Below are 19,938 nucleotides of genomic sequence, written 5' to 3'. Positions count from 1 at the left end.
AGCTTCACACTTGGTTGCAATTTGATTTTGCCAGTTCCTAAGCGATATTAGGTTTTCGGTAACCAACTGCTGTAAAGTGTTGTCAAACGGCAGCTTCCCTATCCAAACCAACTGCTGTAAATTTGTAAAATCAATTCAACAATTTCCACGGTTAAATGGAAAAGAAATGTAATTTGACTACTAATCCATTGAGGATGCAATGTAGTTTTCATCATATATTTAAGAAGCAAGCAACAGAAGAAAGAAAAATGGATAGTGTAAAATATATAAACATCCTACAATATATAGCATCGTCTCTTCATTTCTTGTAATGAATCAATGGGTGCAAGGGGAGCTCTGTGGATATTATCAACACAATATGGCACAGACCGAAAAGCAATCCCTTTTTGGAGTAATTACAGTACAAGGGAAACTCTGAAATCCATTGTAGGAGACAACACTTTGCAGTATATCCCCATCACTTCCAACGCTGGATGCCATGTCCCCATTTAGCAAATTAAGTGGTCAATCATTTGAACACCCCCTTGACATTCCTCTTCAAATCAACTGGTATATAAATAAAGCAAGCATGATAAAATTGTCAGCTAGTCCCTTTCCTCTTGAATGCAGGATGCACAATTCCATTGTAAGAATCCAATTTGTCAATCTTAGATAAACACTCTTTCATCCTCTTCAGAACAACAGGCATAGCTGAGACATTGTTTGAAATTTTTTCTTTAAGCAACCGTATTTTCTCAGTAGCCTCTTGATTCCCTTCCAACTGTTGCTCCCCCTCACTAGAACTGACCTGTCCTGCATCTGTATCACAGATACAAGGTGAGTGTCTCAAACCACTCCAGAGGGAGTAACTGAACACTAAACAATAAGAAAGTCACTGAAGCCTTAAAAGCAAACACCATCGGATTAAAGTTCAATTCTAGTTTAAGAAGTTTGCTTAGGAAATATTTTAGTAGGCAAAGGAAAAAAGCAAGAAAAAAAACTGTTATTAGTAATTCTAATTGCAAGTGCTACATTCTATGCTACCACAGATAACATCTGCACACGTTCTCAAATCTGATTTCTTATGAGCAGAGTTCCAAGCAGGCATGGGATTTAGTAGGAGGATCGAGAAAAGGAGTCCCTTTTTGAAGGTGAGCTTGGCTGCTTTTAGAATTTCCACCTTCAGAATCAATGCTTCAAATTCCACTTGCAACCCTCTCCACCTCATACAGATTACATCACATCCAACTATTTATCACGCATTCCATCCTTATTCCAATATTCTCAACTAAATAAGAAATCAAATGAAAATACCCAGCATCTTCCCTAAACCGAAATTAATAGGTACTTCATATCCCCTAAACAAATAATCCCTCTAATCTCCTTTCTCCCAGTGAACGTCTACAGTTATATTTTCTGGTGGCTAATGGCTAACCAGGCCTCTTTGTTTCAAAGACGGACAATCATTGGCTGAGCTACACAATCAATCAACCCTACTCGACCTCTACAGTTAAAGCCTTCAACCAACTGAGTTGATCTTTTTTGATAGGTAAACCAGCTGATTTGAACTAAAGCATCATTTTCACTTGCACCAAGTTTTTGATGCTGCAAACAAAACCCAATTGATTGTATCATCCATAATATTGTGTTCCTCAATTTGTTTTTTTGTTAAGTAATTTTTTTTCCTTAAATTTTAATATTAATCAATCATGTTATTTTCGAACTAAACCTTTTTTTATCATTATTTCCCATTTATGACTACAAAAGAAAAGGCTGAAAATTCCCCATTTTTGTACCATAGAAAATATGCCAAGACGGGAAATTTTGAATTGTTTTCACAAAACTTTTTCTTTTACGATTTTCAGACTTTCATTATACGACCCAAGGGAGCCACAATTGCAGTCACGTGAGCCTATTAGCCTAGAGCCTAATACATCACCCCACCGAAAAATTTTATTTTCTTAATTTGGGAATAGCAGAAAACATGTAAAGATAAAAATAAAAACATCACATTTTTTTCTCATTCATTTTCTCTGCTACCAAACAAGACCATGACCGAGTACCACCGTGCTAAATAAATATAATTACGGAAAAAGTAAAACCTAGAAAAACACGAAATATACCAGAAATAGGACCTCCGGATGGGGCTGGTTCCAACCCATTAGGGAAAACGGGCCTCTGAGCTGCGAGGACCGAAGCGAGAGTGGTCCGGAGCTGATCCGGGAGAGTGGCTCTGTAATCGAGAATCTTTTGCGCCATTTCCAACACATCGGACTCCAGCTGCTCCAGCTCGTCATCCTCGTCCTTGGAGGTCCGAGCGTCTTCTCGAGTTCCGAGGGTTTTGTTCAACAAGGCCATGATGTATTGGACTTGTTGCAAGCCACCACAAATTCTCTGCGTCAGAGAGAGAGAGAGAGAGAGATTCTGTGTGCGTGGGTTGGAGGGTAACTGAAATTTTGGGGGGAAGTTGGGGTTTAATTTTTCTTGCAACGTGGTTAGGGTTCTAAGAAAGAAAAGAAGAGTCCTTATTTTGTCTCACAAGCCTTCAAACAATTTATCTCATTCAAACACTATTTAAATATAAATATTTTTTATTTTTTCATCTAATTATTATAATTTTATTAAAATTTTAAATAAAATATAAAAATTAATTTAATTTTTTTAAAATTTAAAACAAAAATTATATTTAAAAATTATATTTTAACCCTCTTTCTAAATTTATTTATTATCTCATTGTTCACACATACAATTAAATAATTAAAAATTATGAATATTTTTTTATAACTCAATTGCTATCAATGATGAGCAAGAGGATTTGAATTAATTAGAGAGACGACACATAAAATAAAGGGAACTGTTATAGGTCTCGAATTCGGGTTTTAAAATGTCTTGAATAGATTATTTTTTTTCTTCATTTTTTTTTTCATGTATTTTTTTAATCATCATAAATATTTTTAAAAAAATAAAAAAATCATAATATCATTAAAAATATTTTTTTAATCATTCGATAAAAAAAATTAAATTAAATTTCATTCGGGACACATTTTGGATCCCGAATTCGGATCCAAAGTATTTCTCTAAAATAAATCTAAAGACATTATAATTAGTATTAAATATACAATAAATATTATGAAATGGACGTGAAATATCTTTCTCAAACCCACTCTGAATCAGGGTTGTATTTGGTCAGTGAAAATTGAAATGCACTACTGTTTACAATCTGTTTATTATTATTTACAAGTTTTTTTTTTTATTTACAAATATTTGAAATCGCCTTAGTATGTAGTTCTAAAAACTCCAAAGATGCTTATAATTCAGGAAAACGAGGGGTGGAGGAACGTGGGGACCTAGAGCTCCCAAACTAATGGGCTATATTGAAGGAGAAATAATTTGTATAAGTCCAAATAGATAAGTCTCGCATAAGTTTTAGTGACTCTTATCTTAAAAAAGTGTAAAAAAAAATTATTATTTATTAACATGATCCACCTTTTTACAAATGCCTTGCATATAACTTGTATATTTGAGATTTGTAACTAACATGGATAATTGGGGGTGTATAAATAGGAGAGGGTATATTAGTAATCTCACATGTCTCTTATACACGTGGGCAAGCATGGATGCATGTGGGAAGCAGACATTTTTTTAGATATTGAGATGATTTTGATCTACAGTTATTCTTCAAATATTTTGATCTACAACATTCTTCAAATATGAAGTAAACTACCACTCAGTCATTTTATTTTTTAATGAATATTTATCACCAAACCCACTTCTCCTCTCTCCACTTCGTTTCTTTCCCATGCATTTATCCTCTCTCTCTCTCTCTCTCTCTCTCTCTCTCCACTTCAGTTTCTTTCCCACGCATCAAAAATTTCACATTTCCCTTTCCTTTCCCCACACCAATCGCCACCATTAGCTCCCTCGACAGTATCCTCATCCATCATCGTCAGTTCAACTCAGACTAAACCAGTATCACCTCTATCACCGGCATCCCTTCAACATAGCCCTTTCTCTACCCTCATTTCAAGCAACACAACTGGATTGAACATACCACAGCCCACACACGACAATTTCGTTTGGTCTTGAAGGTGCCATTGTAACACACCTGATGACTAGTGTTTGGATAACTAGAAAATATGAGAGAAAATATAAAAAAAAATTGTTAGATCCAATAGAAGAGAGGTTGAGAGCAAAATAGAAAACAATTATTTTCAGATTTTAGATGATTCCTCAGAGCCTAGTTGCACATTACATATAATCCACGTATTGGGTCTGGCCTAAAGTAAACACAAGACAATAAGACTAAAATCTGCATGCAACTAGTTAATGTTACGGGCCTAAGCCCACTACCTGTTACAATCCAAAGGCCCATAAAATAAGCTAAAGCCAAAATATGGGTAGAAAGAAGTACAGTAATAAGTAAGGGTGGCCCATGGGATTGAGCTGAGTCCAAGTTAGTTAGGGTTGTTACAATGCCATCTCTTTCAAAGAACCTTGTCTTCAAGATTGAGAGTACCTCAGCACATTATTTTCATGTACACCCATTTCATAGCTACCAGCTCCAACCCCAAACACATGGTTAAAATTCTTTAAGATTATCTCCCCTTGTAAGTCAGCCCAAGCTTGCCCAATAACTAGTTGCTGACCCTCGTTGCCCAGGAAAACACAAATGCAATAGTGAGGTACATCACAAGAAGTAGCTTCCTTATAGAAATCACTCAGTTTTTGGTAATTCCCATTGCCTTCATCTTTGGAAGGACATTGAATATAATCCTAACATCCTTGTTTGTTAACCATGTTAGAAAAACCTCAACAGGCAATGAGTACAACATCAAACCAACAATAGACTTCCAGCAAGTCGTGGGGTCAAACTTAGAGTGAAGGGAACCAAACACAACATCAACCCAGAGTGTATTGTAGATAGCTACATCTAACCACATCCCTTTCTCCACCATATAACCCGAATAATTTCTCTCTTGCACTATAGTATGTGCTACAGAAAGTCCTTCATACAACCCCCTCAAAATTTGTGGGGAGCCTCCCAGATCACCCATTCCTCCAAACGAAAATTCAACACGAAAATTTGATGGAAAATGTTCGAAACTACTAAATGACTTTGATGAAATAACAAAGTTGGCAAGTAATAGCATGTCATCAAGATGAAGAGCAATTTTTTGAGCACTAATAGGATTGACAACCTCGTGCTTGCATATTAATATTGTAAATAGAGCACCTGGACTGGCAACATCTTCCATTACAGCACCATAAATTAGCTGCCATTGTCCAACATCCATTTTTTTCTCTCTCCACTTTTGCTTAATGGTATTATTAAGAACTTTTGCCTGAATTGAAAAAAACTCTCCATGAAGCTCTATAGAAAACTCCAGCGCAGTTGGGCCACCACCAACAATAGCAAAAGAACACTTGGTACTACATGTAATATCGGGTAGCAGTGGGGTGAATGCTAAATAATTACAAGGTGATGCCACTTGCACCTTATATGAGGGGTTCATTAGAAGCTCAATGTCGTTCTGACTATTATACTTAATTTCCATGGGAGTTATTTCCCTTCCTCTATCAAATGCCCAAAAAATACCTTTAAGTGGCAAAAAATCGAATAGTTGATGGGCAATTTTCATATCTCCTAAAACTTGCAAACCCATCAATATTTTCCCTCCATCATAGCTTACAATACCCCTCGACGGCAATAAATCACTAAAAAAAGGAGCTAAAAACTTATTACCTCTCACTAGGTCCATCACTCAACCCTGCTCTTCCAACATAACCAGGTCCACATCACTTGTTAGGTAGGCAAGCTCTTGTGAAACTCCTGTAAGATCAATACCAGGCAAATCATTACTAGACGATGAAGACAAGTTCAGTTAATTGTTCCATGTGCAATCCACCTTGAAGTAAAAGATCAATCTCCTCACAACTAGTGGATAAGACATGTTTATTCAGTTGAGCATCTTCCAACAGCTCCATACCCCATTCAACCAGGGCTGATGCTGACCATCAATGATAGAGAGGACTTGGGTAGTGCCCTACTTTAATCTCTCAGATGTCAATTGTTGCTCTGTAAATCCAACAGAAATCCAGTATTGGCGAATTGCAAAGTCCTAGCCACCTTGGTAGTGCCAAAACGCACAAAGAATGTCCAATATGTTCACTTTGGGTCTGTCCTCCTTAGATATCTCCTCCGGCCGCTAGAGCCACTCCTGTTTGAACTGAATGCTGCCACTTGCATTGGGAACCTCCACCAGCAATAGCAGCTTGATTGCTGTAAAACCCAAGGCGTCAGTGACAGCGCCCTTAGCAGCTCCTCTGTTATGGACCTTTTGCTGCACCATCGAGTCCTCGAAGGACAGAAAATGAGAACTAAGCTCATGGCCCTTACGATGGTAGCATTGACCACCTCCTTCATCACAGTCTCCTTCACATTCCGAATATGGCATGGGTCGAGCCAGTTCTTCCTTGGGTCCAAAATTTTCTGCCCAAACGAATAAATGCTTTTGTGGAGGTAAGGAGAATAGATCAATATGTGAAAGCTGTGCTGACTCTTTGTACACGATGCATGTAGCTCTGGAAGGATTCGTAGGTAGCCTTGAGGAATCCACGATTTGAGAACGAGAGCGATAGTGGCGTATTATGAGAATTATTAGGGTTCCACTTTTTGCGATTTGTGTAGGTTTACTTGAGGCTTGGAGTCTTTGGATGACAGAGAGGGGTTGAAGTTTAGAGGCATTGACTGGTACGTGGGGAATCCGTTCCATAGCACGATTTTGTAAACAGTGGGAATGGAAGGTGGGTGGATGAAGGTTCAGTGCAGACGTGGTGCATGGCCATGGCGAATGCCATACAAGTTGTGGCCATTTGTTTGAGATATTTTCCAAGCAAATGGTTGCTTTTCTTTTGAATTGAAAATAGATTACAAGATTTTTGAAGGGATTTATGACAACTAGGGAAAGAGATATCTCGTTTGGATTTGCCTCTTTAGCAAGTTCTTCTTCTTTCTGCAACGCATCAAGTTCTTCTTCTTCCTGTAACGCACAAAGTTGGTGTTCCAGATAGTTGAACTCTTCATCAAAGTTGTTCTTGAATTCTTCAAAATTATTCTTGACATCTCTGAATGTATGTAAAATAACTTCATAATGTTATTGCGAATGCTCAACCATTTCTTTAATTTTAAGTAATGATAAGATAATTTCATCCATTTCCATAGATTGATGAAGTAGCTGTCAAGAAAAAGCTGACTCTAGATACCACTTGTAACACACTTGAGGGATAGTATTTGGATAACTAGAAAATATGAGAGAAAATGTAAAGAAAATGGTCAGATTTGAGATTGACCTAGCCTCTAATAGAAGAGAGATTGAGAGCAAAATAGAAAACAATTGTATTAAAATTCTGGATAATTCCTCAGAGCCTAGTTGCTCATTACATATAACCCACGTATTGGGCCTAGCCTAAAGTAAACACAAGACAATAAGACTAAAATCTGCATGCAACTAGTTAATGCTATGAGCCTAAGCCCACTATCTGTTACAATCCAAAGGTCGTAAAATAATCTAAAACCAAAACATGGGTAGAAAGAAGTAGAGTAAAAGATGAAGGTGGCCATGGGCTTGAGCTAAGTTGACGTTAGTTAGGCTTGTTACAGCCACCACACCACCATCCTCTCTCTCTCTCTGATCCCACATTTTCTCTCTCTCTCTTCCAGTTGAATCAAATATTTACTATTAAAAAATGGGTCTTTACATTTCTTCCTCCTCACACATTTCTTCTTTAAAAAATGTGTTTTTTCTCTCCAGCTCGTCCCCGTCTCCAAAACCAACTTAGTCCAAAACAACCCACTTCTTCTTCGTCGCCAACTCCTCCTTCGCATTGCTCACACCGAGGCCCCTTCTCACAGGTGAGTTTTCTCTTACTCTCTTTTTCTTAATATTTCATGTTCTTAAGTGAAATTCCTTGTGTGAAATTTGGATGAAATTCTTGAGTGAAATTTGGGTGAATCTAGCTTGAGCTTGACGGTTGAAATTTGGGGAAAATTTGTTGGAGTTAGTGGGTTGGTTGAAATTAAAGAAGGGTCGTGGTCCATGGCTGAAACAGAGAAATGGACCTGAGGTTTGTGTTAGTGGGAACTTTGTTGGGAAAGAAGTACAAATAGAGTAATGGAATGAGAGAGAGGAAAACGAAAATGACTTCACCTTTGCTTACACTACAGCAAAGGTTATTATTTTCTTTTAATGGATCAACTATGTTAAGATGCTTCAGTGGAAATTTCCTTGAATTAGGCTCATAGCTTCTTGAGGAACCTGAGAACATTTCTAAACGTCGCTTGAGAAAATCACTACTGAGTAGTAGATCACCACTGCCATCATTTTCAGGTGTCTCAGTTGCAAAAAGGATCAAACAAATGGATTTATGAATAAGTAAAAAGGAAAGGAAGTTAGAAAGTTTGGATTTTTTTTGCTCTCCTTACAAGTGCGAAAAAAGTGAAAAAATAATAAACTCTGTTTCTTTGTCGTCGAGGATGGTGGATAGTTAGTTCCTTTGCTACATTGACATTAAGATGGTTTTTACAAGGAAGCAGGGGATCGAATCTAAGATTTTCTCTGTAGTGAGGGACGGGATCTGGTCAGTATCATTGAAAGTGGTAGAAGATTCATGCAGGAGCTATTGATGGGGTTGGGCACTACACAATGGCTAGAGAGAGCTCTGAAGGATAGTGCGATAGGTGGAAGGAAGGATTTTTTCTCGTCAACAAGAGAGGGCTACCGAAGTTTCATTGCTCAACAATGTTCGAATAACTGAGGCAGATTCTTGGAGGTGGCAGTGTATGGTGATGGGAGTCGACGTAGTTTCATTCTTATTCCAGAAGAAGAGGGGAGAAGAGGATGAAAAAGAATGAGGGAGGTGTTGAGGGAGGTTACTGAGGTGGACAGAAACAGAGATGGAGGTGGTGGTGATGTACAGAGGAGGAAGTGGGGCGAAGTGGTGTATTCGAAATCATACAAAGATGCTCTTTCTACTACGGGGGTCTTTGGGGTGTCAAGTTCTGGTGTCGAAGGGGGAGGGCTTGATGGAGACATGCACCGAGCCACTCATTGTCCTTTTCGGGAGAGAGAAATTGTTAGTGACGTGCGGGAGGTGCTCTGCATGGTGAGGGATATGCAGGTGCAACTGTGATATTTGCAGGGGGAGGTTGAAAAGGTGATGAAGTGTGTCGGGATTATTATGGAAATGGATGATACGGGGCGTTTTTTGGAGGGGTAGTTTAAAGGCAAAAACAGGGCGTTTTCAGGACCCCTTTTGGGATTCAAATGGCAGAATGGGCCGTATATGGCTCAGGCTCGTATGTTTAATGGGCATAGTTCTAAAGACAAGGGCCTGGTAGATAGGCCCGGGCCCAAGTCCAAGGCCCGCCAGGAAGGGAGGGCTCGTTCAGGTTACGGGGAGCAGGAGGAAGGTTTCTCTAAGGCCCATAGTCGCTCTGCCACCAGAGGGTGGTGGACTTGCCGGAGTCTTCATCACGACATCATCAGAAGTCGTCGATGAAGGTGGTCGTGCAGTCGGAGGTAGGTTTGTTTCACCAGGAGAATAAAAAATGCCGACAAAGTTAGAGGTGGCTCTTCCACCACCACCGTGTGCTTTTCTACCTCCGAGGAGTGCACAAAAATCGCCGACGGAGCGGGGGGGAGGAGACGAGGCTCTGGCAAGAAATTCTGAGGGGCATAGCAACGTTGTATTATCAGGAGATTACGAAGGGGACTCGGCCAGTGACGAGTTATTTCTTTCAGATGAAGAGAACTCTCAGAGACTTATCCAAGTGTCGAATGATTATGTTGGGAAGGTTGGATTGGTGCTCGAGGAAGAGTATTTGGAGGAACAATAGGATTCTCAAATGAAGCATCCTATCACTTTGAAGTATTTGTTTCCAGACTAGTCAAGTATATCAGACTGGGTGTTTAACACAGTGAAGGATATTCAGGAAATAGTGGGTTTGAAGTGTGATGGTTATGAGGAACAGTTCATGGCATTACTCACTGCTATTGAAACGGGTCACCAACAACATAGGAAAGCTGATACCAAGAAACAACGTGAACTCAAGAGGCAGACTTGGTCCATGAACTCTGAAGGTAGCTCCAGTAGGGATAGGACCAAGGGGAAAGGGCTGTTTTATCCCCAAATGAAACCAAAAATTATATCGTGGAATGTCCGCGGACTAAATGAGGTTAGCAAGCTTCTTCAAGTAAGAAACTTGTTGTGAGGGTGGAAGGCGGATACTGTTTGTTTATAGGAGACGAAGTTGAAAGTTATTAATACAATAATAGTGAGAAGTATATGGAGTTGTATACATGTGGGTTTGGTATATTTGGCAGCTAACGGGGCTTCAGGAGGCGTGTTGGTGATGTGGGACCAACGAATGGTGGTGAAAAGGGAGGAGTTTATAGAACTTTTTTCGGTAGTATGTTCTTTTAAGAGTGTAGCAGATGGTTTTTTGTGGGCTTTTACAGGTGTTTATGGACCTAATTCAGACAACGATCGGAGTGTGTTGTGGGATGAACTAGCTGGAGTGCACAGTTGGTAGGATCGTCCATGGCGTATTGGTGGAGGAGTTTATTGAATTATTTTCGGTAACATGTTCCTTTAAGAGTGTAGCAGATGGTTTTTTGTGGGCTTTTGCAGGTGTTTATGGACCTAATTCAGACAATGATCGGAGTGTGTTGTGGGATGAACTAGCTGGAGTGCACAGTTGGTAGGATCGTCCATGGCGTATTGGTGGAGATTTTAATGTAACAAGATTTCCCAGTGAGTGTTTTGGCAATAGAAGAATGAGTCCAGCAATGTCAGATTTTTCAGAATGCATTTTTTATTTGAATTTAGTGGATTTACCAATGGCGGGGGGCTTATGTATGTGGGCCAATAATCAAACGCGATCTCGATTAGACAGATTCTTAATTTCACCAGAGTGGGAAAGTCATTTTCCGGAGGTCTGGCAAAAGGGATTGTCTCGGTTGTGTTCGGATCATTGGTCTATCATACTGGATTGTGGTGGAATTCAAAGAAGACGTCGATACTTTAAGTTCAAAATCATGTGGCTGAAAATGGAAGGTTTTATCAATAGGATCAGATAGTGGTGGCCATCCTATCAGATTCAGGGTACTCCCAGTTTCATGTTTACAGGTAAATTGAAAGCACTAAAACAAGACTTAAAACTTTGGAATCGACAGTCTTTTGGGGACGTTGGGAAACATAAGAAATGCAAGACAAGGGAAATCCAGGAGCTGGAAAGGGTACAAAAGTCTAGGACCTTAACATAGGAGGAAGTAGCTCAAAAGCTAGTGCTAGTTGCAGATCTCAAAAGGATCGTTCTATTAGAAGAGATCTCATGGCGACAGAAGTCGAGAGCGTTATGGTTGAAGGAAGGCGATCGTTGTACTAAGTTCTTCCATAGTGTAGCCAATTCTCACAAGAGATCTAATAATATTGAGTCGTTGAAGATTGATGGGGTAGATTGTAAAGACGAGCAGAGGATTAATGATCACGTAGTTGGTTTTTTCGAACAGCTACTCACTAAGCAAGAGGGTTGGCGGCCTAAGCCTGATGGGCTATTTTTTGACTCTATTGGGTCTATGGATGGCATCCGTTTGGAGAGACCTTTTGAGGAGGACGAGGTTTTTGAAGTAGTAAGGAAAATGGCTAAAGATAAGGCTCCGGGTCCTGATGGGTTTTCAATGGGTTTCTTTCAAGCATGTTGGGATCTATTAAAGCATGATCTCATGAAGGTGTTCCAGGAGTTTCATTCGGCTGGACATTTTGAGAAAAGCCTAAACGCCACTTTCCTAGCATTGATACCTAAAACGGTTAGGGCTTCGGAGATTAAGGAGTTCCGACACATTAGTCTCGTAAATGGGGTATACAAGATCCTTTCCAAGGTACTTGCGAATTGACTCAGTGAGGTAGTGGGTAAGATAATCTCAAAGCCTCAAAATGCTTTTGTCAAGGATAGACAGATTTTAGATGCGGTCCTTATTGCAAATGAATGTCTGGATAGTAGATTGAAAGATGGAACCGTAGGGATTTTATGCAAATTAGACATGGAGAAGGCGTATGACTATGTTAATTGGGATTTTCTACTCGACCTTCTTGGGAGGTGTGGTTTTGAAGGGAAATGGAGATCATGGATCCGTTGATGTATATCTTCGATGAAATTCTCAGTTATGATAAATGGAAGCCCAACAGGTTTTTTTCACAGCACACGAGGTCTAAGACAAGGCGATTTGTTATCCCCATTACTCTTTGTTATTGTAATAGAAGCCTTGAGCAGAATGATCTCAGCCTTGGTCGCCAATGGGCATCTGACTGGTTACTTGTTGGACTCTCGAGTGGGGAACTTACTAATATTTCGCATTTATTGTTTGTAGATGACACTCTTATCTTCTGTGAGGCAGACCATAATCAGGTTAGAGTATTGAAGGCCATTCTACTTTATTTTGAAGCAGTTTTTGGATTGAGAGTGAACCTGGAAAAATAAGAGATGGTGCCTGTTGGAGGAGTTCAGCGTATAAGACAATTGGCTAATATTTTGGGGTGTAAGATTGCTTCACTCACGATGACATATCTTGGTCTTCCGTTGGGGGCCGTCTCGAGAGCGGCTTCTTTATGGGAAACAGTGATTGAGAAAATTGAACTTTGACTAGCAGGCTGGAAGAGAATGTACCTGTCTAAAGTGGGTAGGATTACCCTGATAAAGAGTACGTTTTCTAACCTACCGACATATTTTCTATCATTATTCCCTATTCCAGCAAGCGTGGTGCTTCATATTGAGAAACTTCAACGGAATTTATTGCGGGGTGGAATAGGTGAGGAGTTTAAATCTCACCTAGTTAGGTGGGAGAGTGTATGCCGTCCTCTCTCTAATGGTGGTTTGGGCATTAGAAGTTTGAGGATTTTTAATCGGGCGTTACTTGAAAAATGGCTATGGAGATACCATAAAGAACCGAAAGCTCTATGGAAGTTGGTGATTGAGAGTAAATATGGTGGCTTATGGGGAGGTTGGTGTACCAATGAAGTGAGAGGGGCACATGGAATAGGTTTGTGGAAACATATAAGAAGAGGATGGGGATTTTCTCTCGCCACATAAGATATTATCTAGGAGATGGGACTAAGATCAAATTCTGGTATGATACTTGGTGTGGTAATTGTGCTCTAAAGAACCTATTTCCCGCGCTCTTCAAGATTGCAAGTGACAAGGATGTCTCAGTGGAGGGAGTCATGGTGATAGTGGGGGAACAAATCCAATGGAACGTCAATTCTAGCCGAACGGCTCATGATTGAGAAATGGACAGTTTTGCAGCTTTTTTCAGCCTCTTGTATTCTTTGAAACCAAGTAACCAGTGTGCTGATTTTTTGTGGTGGATAGCTACTGGTAAAGGTATGTTCTCAGTTCGTTCGTTTTATAAATCCCTGTCACAAGAGCTTCCAACTTAGTTCCCTTGGAAAAGGATTTGGAGACATAAGGCGCCTCTCAAAGCAGCTTTTTTTGTCTGGACTGCTTCTTTGGGCAAGATCCTCACAACGGATAATTTGAGGAGACAGAGGGTGATCATCGCCGATTGGTGTTGTATGTGTAGGAATGAGGGAGAATCGGTGGATCATCTTCTACGACATTGTGAGGTAGCTCGTGGGATTTGGAATGAGGTATTTAGTAGGCTAGACTTGGATTGGGTTATGCATGCGTCAACAGTGGCAATGTTGGCTAGTTGGACAGACCTGAGAGGTAATCAACAGATCAAGACTATATGGAAGATGCTTCCTATTTGCATTATGTGGTGTGTATGGCAGGAGTGCAATGAACGGACATTCAAGGATAAAGAGAGATCGATGGAGGAACTTAAAGCTTTTTTCTTTAGAACTCTTTGTACTTGGGCCATTGCCGTTAATTTTATTGGCCAAGATTTCCATGATTTCCTTGTATCTATGGCTCCTACGTAGTTTGGACACACTTTTGTACTGAACATGGCTTTTGCCTATTCTTTTATTAATATACTTTTACTTATAAAAAAAAAACAAAAACAAAAGACCAAACAATGACTAAGAGGCATCTAAACCAAAAAGTGTGCCATGCATGCAAAAAGATGTTACTCACCCATGAGATTGGGCAGTGAGGATATGCGGACTAGACCATTCAAGTTGATGCAGTAGTTTTCCAGGAAGTTCAGATGCATAAAGTATCAACCAATAAAAATAAATAAATAAAAAATCCGAGTTCAAGTGATTAGGCTATAATTGAAGAACAATGTAGGCACATGGTACAACATACAAAGAAACTGTTGGAAATTATAGGAGGATTAATTTTTTATGATTCTTAATACCTGTAGTAAAGGTATATATAATTTTTTCTTAACAAACCAACCAGGTCGATGTATATGGATGATGACAGTTATATGGAAAATTGTGCTTTTGATTTTGTTGGAAACTGGAATTAATGATATATTATCATACATACATTGTTTTCTTTTTTAAGAGAAAATAATTTTTTTGAGTATGTCAATAAGATTCGCATGATATGTTTATTGTAATCCATATTATTTAGATGTTTATCCTTATAATTCTCATTAATATAGAGGTAATGTAATGACTTAAAACAAAGTTGGAGGAACATCTAATTAAGCTTATATTTGAAAAGTAAATGTTACACTTGAATCTTATTAAAACCAAAATAAGCAGTAATAATTTCGCCCTTCCAAGTTGTTTGTTAATTTAAGTCTCACACTTTTTGTTAGATATTAGCTCTTATACAATTTGTAACAACTCAAGGAAACTTTAAAGCATGTATTTAGGGTTATACACCAAAAGAAGTCATCGTTACGATTAGAGTCCTTGTAGTTATTATCAATTGTAAGAAGTAATATGATATTTCATTCATACTGGCTAAAGTAGTCCAGAAATTTATACAATACCTGAAGAGAAAAATATACTTAGTAATTCACATTTGATGAGCATGAAAACTGTAAAAGGTTAGGAAACTTCTTGGTTTCTTGCTAATTTTTGTGGGTACTACTGCTATTATATTTTGTGGGTAACAACTATATGTGAAAGAAATTTCTTGGTTTTGTGCTAATTTTTGTAAATTTTGAGCAACAACTATATGCTTCTGTTGTTATATTTTTTGGGTTGTTGTATGTTGTCAGTAACTATGAGCTGTTGTTATGTGTGTGCAGCATCTTTTTGCCTGCTATTATGTGTATGCATCATATTTTTGAGCTGTTGTTATGTGTGTAACATATTTTTGAGCTGTTGTTTTATGTGGGCAGTAATAATGGTCAGCAACTATGAGCTGTTGTATGCTTCTTTTTGACCTGCTAGTTCTTTTTCTCTCTTTGTAAAGCTTGTGATTTTGTTTGTAGTTGTCTTGAGAAGTTTTGTTTGTAGTTGTGATTTTATTTTATCTGTAAATTTTGGGCAACAATTGTGTAAGTGCTAAAAGTATAGATTGTTGGATTGTGAACAATAATGATAGTGTTTAAATGATAGTAGTAGTAACACAATTTGTTACTCAACTAGAAATGCTTGTGGGGGGAGAGTTGTGAAAATAAAAAGCAAAATACTTATTGGGGTTTGTTGAGAGAGTCGGAGATTATGAAAATAAAAATAAAAATAAAAATAAAATTTAAAGAAATAAAAAAAATTGTATTAAAAAATATATTTAAAAAATAATATTATTATATTATTATAGAAAATGAAATAACTAATTAAGGTGGTGTGAAAATTTTGAGTCATTAATGAAAAGTCATCATATTAGCTAAATTTTGACTTGGATTAATATTAGCTAATCCAACGATAATGATCTTATGGCCAATTCAATCCCAGCAGATTTACCCACAAATTCTTCATATTTGACTGAGCATTGGCTCCAATGCCAGTGCTAAGTCCACTATCATCTATTCTAATTTCTGTCTCAGGAAAGTGAAGACGAGCGTGCGGCAGAGGGAAGAGAGAAGGGCGAACCGAAGGAAGTGAATGCCACTCTCTACTATCTTTTTAGCCTTCGGAAAGCTGACTCAAAACCCTTAAAGGTATGTTTTCCGAAGGCAACAATGACTCTGCACTCAATGATTTTACATCACTCTACCAGTTTTGTAACTCGTCTTGCTTTGGAGATTTCGCGATATGAATAATTATGTTTTGATACCGCAAAGTAACAGATTGTTATTGTGAAATTAGCTTCTCTGGTATTTATTGTGGTAAATTTTAACTTCACGTTGAGAGTACTAAAGTAGCTGTATTTGCCAACCAGAATTCGTATTGCGGCGTTATATCGGTTGCAGACTTGGCGTTCGAACTGTGCATTTTCTCGTTTGGTTTTTCTCCAAAAAACGAAAGAAAAACGTTATGCAAATTCAAAGACTTTCAATTCCGAATCACACTCTCACACCACCAAATTACTCGCCCTCTCCTCATATTTTCCCGTCCTTCAAACTTGTCTCCAACCCAAGTTCTCAATCCGGGTTTTGCAATTTATTCAATAGGGTCTCCAAATCACGAACTACTTTGAAAAAGCGTACTGGCTTGATTAGGGTCAGATGTGGAAGAATGGCACAAGATACTGATGATGGGTTTTACATGAGGAGGTGTGTGGAGCTTGCCTGGAAGGCAATTGGGTGTACCAGTCCCAATCCCATGGTGGGATGTGTGATTGTCAAGGATGGGAAAATTGTTGGGGAAGGGTTTCACCCAAAAGCTGGACAGCCTCATGCGGAGGTAAATAACTCTCTTTTATTTCTTCATGTCTAAAGAAAATGAAATGTACTTATTCAGATATTCTGTTGTGCGTTTTGTGTTTTGTGTTTTGTGTTTTGTGTTTTTTGTTTTTTTTTTCCTCTTCTCTTCTCACATTTGCTGATGTAAATAACATTATAATTATTTGATTTGTTTCATCAAATCTATTAACGGTGACTTGACTGATGGAGTATAATGTTTAAACAAAAAACTTCTTGGATTTACTATTTAAGTTTGTATTTGATGGTAGTAAATCGTTTGTTGAGAGTGTAGTTTATGTATATAAAGAGTTCTTTGTTTCTGACATGATATAGTAATTAGAGGGAGAATAATATAAGTCTTGTTGATGTACAACCTTTGCTGTATATATGGTATCAAAATATGAAATTTGTAGGTGTTTGCTCTGAGAGATGCTGGGGATTTGGCTGAGAATGCAACAGCATATGTGAGCTTGGAACCATGTAATCACTATGGGAGAACTCCTCCCTGCACTGAAGCCCTCATTAAAGCCAAAGTGAAAAAGGTAGTGGTTGGTATGGTGGATCCAAACCCTATAGTGGCTTCGAAGGGGGTGGACAAACTGAGAGATGCAGGAATTGACGTGAGTGTGGGTGTGGAAGAAGAATTATGCAAGAGGCTTAATGAGGCCTATATCCATCAAATGTTGACTGGAAATCCCTTTTTAACACTCAGGTAAAGTGACCTTTTTTGTGATGGTCTCCAGGCTGGTTGTTGAGTTGCATTTATTTTTCTGGTTACATTATGGTAATCTGGTCGCATTTCCTCTGCTGGCTGGTTGGATTTATATCCAAGACATCTGCATGTACTGGTTGTGTCTGGTACAAGGTGTTTGTGGTTTGTGGTTTGTTTGAGCATTGTATTTGTGGCATACTCATGTTGGGGTTTCGCAGCTTAGCTGCTGCATGCTCTAGCAGGTTGTATTCCTTCTGGTATTGCAGTGTTGTAACCTCCAGGCATAGGAGCCTACCTCTTGTTCATGCAAAGTCAGGGCTTGTTTAATGAACCTGAACTTCCCCAAAAAGTTGCATGTTTTTCCTGTAATGGAAATAATGTCTGAGATCATGAAATGGTTGGTTAAAGCCTTCAATTGGTTGTTTAAAAATGTTGCTTGTTGGTTCTTATATTCTGAATTTACTTACAACTTGCATTTTTAACTCAATTCTGTGTAAATATAAAAGATTAAGTTCAATTTAAATGACACTGTGACCTGCAGATATTCTCTCTCGGTTAATGGCAATGTGTTAGATCAGCTTGGCAAAGGAGCGAAAGAGCCTGGTGGCTACTACTCACAATTGTTGCAGGAATATGATGCAGTTATACTGTCTCCCACCTTATTAAATGACAAGTTCTCCATTCTGGCATCCCAAGAACCTGGAGCCAAGCAACCCCTTTGGATTCTAACAGCAAGAACTTCTCATCCTCCAATCAAAATTCCAGGCCTTTCCACTGAGGAAACTGCTAAGATGATAATCTTCACAGACAAAAATATGGATGTACAGCAGGAAACGGTTCTACAGGGAATTGAAATGGTGGTTTTGGATCAGATAAATCTAAAGGCAATTCTGGAATATTGTAAGTGCCAAGGGTTTTGCAGTGTTCTGCTGGATGTGAGGGGGAACTTTGGGGATATTGAAGAGCTTCTCAAAGAGGGTATCGAGCAAAATCTATTGCGAAAAATTGTGGTGGAAGTTTTGCCTCTTTGGCATGGAAGTAATGGCGAAAATCTGCTAGTGGCAATAAATAGTATAGATAAAAGATTAAAAATAAAGAATTTACAGTCCAGAACCTCGAATGAGAATGTGGTGCTCGAGGCTTATCTGTAATGTAAGTGACTAGAGCTCTTTTGAATTGTAACGAATGTGACAAATGGTAAAAGTTTGGGTTTTCATCTTCCAATGGATTGAGAGAAGGAAAAAATTTAGCTTATTGAGCTTCCCCACCTCACTTTTGTTTACAATGGACAAGGCCGGCATGGTTCTCTGATCTCAGCATGCTGCCTCATTTGCAGATGTCTTTCCTCACATTTGTTTCAGATGTTTGAAGATGTATTCTATAATTCTATGAAATGATAATGCAGGGGTTTACCTAATAATTTCAGAGGGCAAATTCTGCTCTGCATGGTAGCTATTGAATTTAAGTCTAGTGGTTAAAAGCATTGACAAACTTTACAGGACTAAGAATGCTTGGTGAGAGGCTTGCCTGTATAGTTATATACTTTTTGTAAAACATTATAAGAATTTGTCTCCATTTGAATTTTGAACACACAAAATCAGAACTTATAAATAGCCATCATGGAACGGTTGGCACAAAGAGGCAACTTTGGAAGTAGAAATGACCAGAAAGGGATTTGGGTCTATGATTTTGGTTTAAACGAATTACAGATTTTTACTTCAAGTGAACTGTGCGGTGTTTTGGAGAAGTTTTGGTGATTTAGGAAAGCTCTCTAGTTGGAGAAGTTTTGGTGATTTAGGAAAGCTCTCTAGGGAGAATATGGACAAGAATCTGTGATAGAAACTTGTGATGTAAACTGTAGGAGTGTAGAAAGGACCACTGGTGAACAAATTATGCTACAGATCCTTGGTGAGAGCACTTTGCCTGCATATTTCTTTGCTGAAAGTGATTGTAATACTAGGAGACAGATCACGGATGAAGTTACTCTCTATTCTTCTGGAAATCTCATGAAGGATTCTCTTAGCCTCATTCTCTTTCTTTTTCTTGTGACGGAAGTAAAGAGTAAGCAAGTTGACAAAATTCCCTTGATAAAAATAAAAAACTTCAAAGACCAAAAAGAGAATTTTTAACTTTTTATATTGTGTCAACGTTTAGTTTTTGGTTTTGTTTTTCATGCTGTTATTTTTTTATCTTTTTAATTTTAAAGTCTTTAAACCTTTTCTATTTGCTAGGTTTTCTTTTAATTTATTAGTTTTCATCAAGAGTGTTTTTTTTTTTTTTTAATTATGTCAACTTTTTAATTTTTTTTTTTTTTTATTATTGTTTGCTTTCCTTCTTTATTATTCTTACTATTTTTTTTTTTTAACTTAAAAGAGGTATTGTGTATTTTTTAAGAACTTTTAGGAATAATTTGTTTGTCTTTGTAAGGGGTAGTTTAATTGTTGGATGCAGGACTCTTCCTCTCATCCACATGGTGGCCGC

At 38.2% G+C, this 19,938-nt stretch overlaps 2 protein-coding genes across 3 annotated transcripts; one reads left to right on the top strand and one right to left on the bottom strand.

The window, feature by feature from the left end:
• Positions 1-156: 156 nt before the first annotated feature.
• Positions 157-2,506, bottom strand: LOC109019621. The gene is made up of 2 exons (XM_019001961.2): positions 2,103-2,506; positions 157-798 (listed from the first exon to the last, which is right to left on the bottom strand). The coding sequence occupies exons 1-2, from the start codon at positions 2,335-2,337 to the stop codon at positions 581-583; spliced, it is 453 nt and encodes a 150-aa protein (XP_018857506.1). The 5' UTR covers positions 2,338-2,506; the 3' UTR covers positions 157-580.
• A 13,348-nt stretch (positions 2,507-15,854) lies between these two features.
• On the top strand, positions 15,855-18,875 carry LOC108996400 (riboflavin biosynthesis protein PYRD, chloroplastic). 2 transcript variants are annotated; one of them, XM_018972285.2, is made up of 4 exons: positions 15,855-16,061; positions 16,283-16,746; positions 17,159-17,457; positions 17,999-18,875. In XM_018972285.2, exons 2-4 carry the CDS (start codon positions 16,378-16,380, stop codon positions 18,606-18,608), a joined length of 1,278 nt encoding a protein of 425 aa, XP_018827830.2. In that variant the 5' UTR covers positions 15,855-16,061; positions 16,283-16,377; the 3' UTR covers positions 18,609-18,875. The 2 variants fall into 2 exon arrangements, with proteins under 2 accessions (XP_018827830.2, XP_035548473.1); XM_035692580.1 differs by having other exon boundaries at positions 15,856-16,061; positions 16,515-16,746.
• The last annotated feature ends 1,063 nt before the right edge of the window (positions 18,876-19,938 follow it).

The sequence above is a fragment of the Juglans regia genome, chromosome 7 (genome assembly GCF_001411555.2).
Source record: "Juglans regia cultivar Chandler chromosome 7, Walnut 2.0, whole genome shotgun sequence".
Taxonomy (NCBI): domain Eukaryota; kingdom Viridiplantae; phylum Streptophyta; class Magnoliopsida; order Fagales; family Juglandaceae; genus Juglans; species Juglans regia.
Note: the sequence above shows the minus strand (reverse complement) of the source record. Positions and strands in the feature narration are given on the sequence as shown.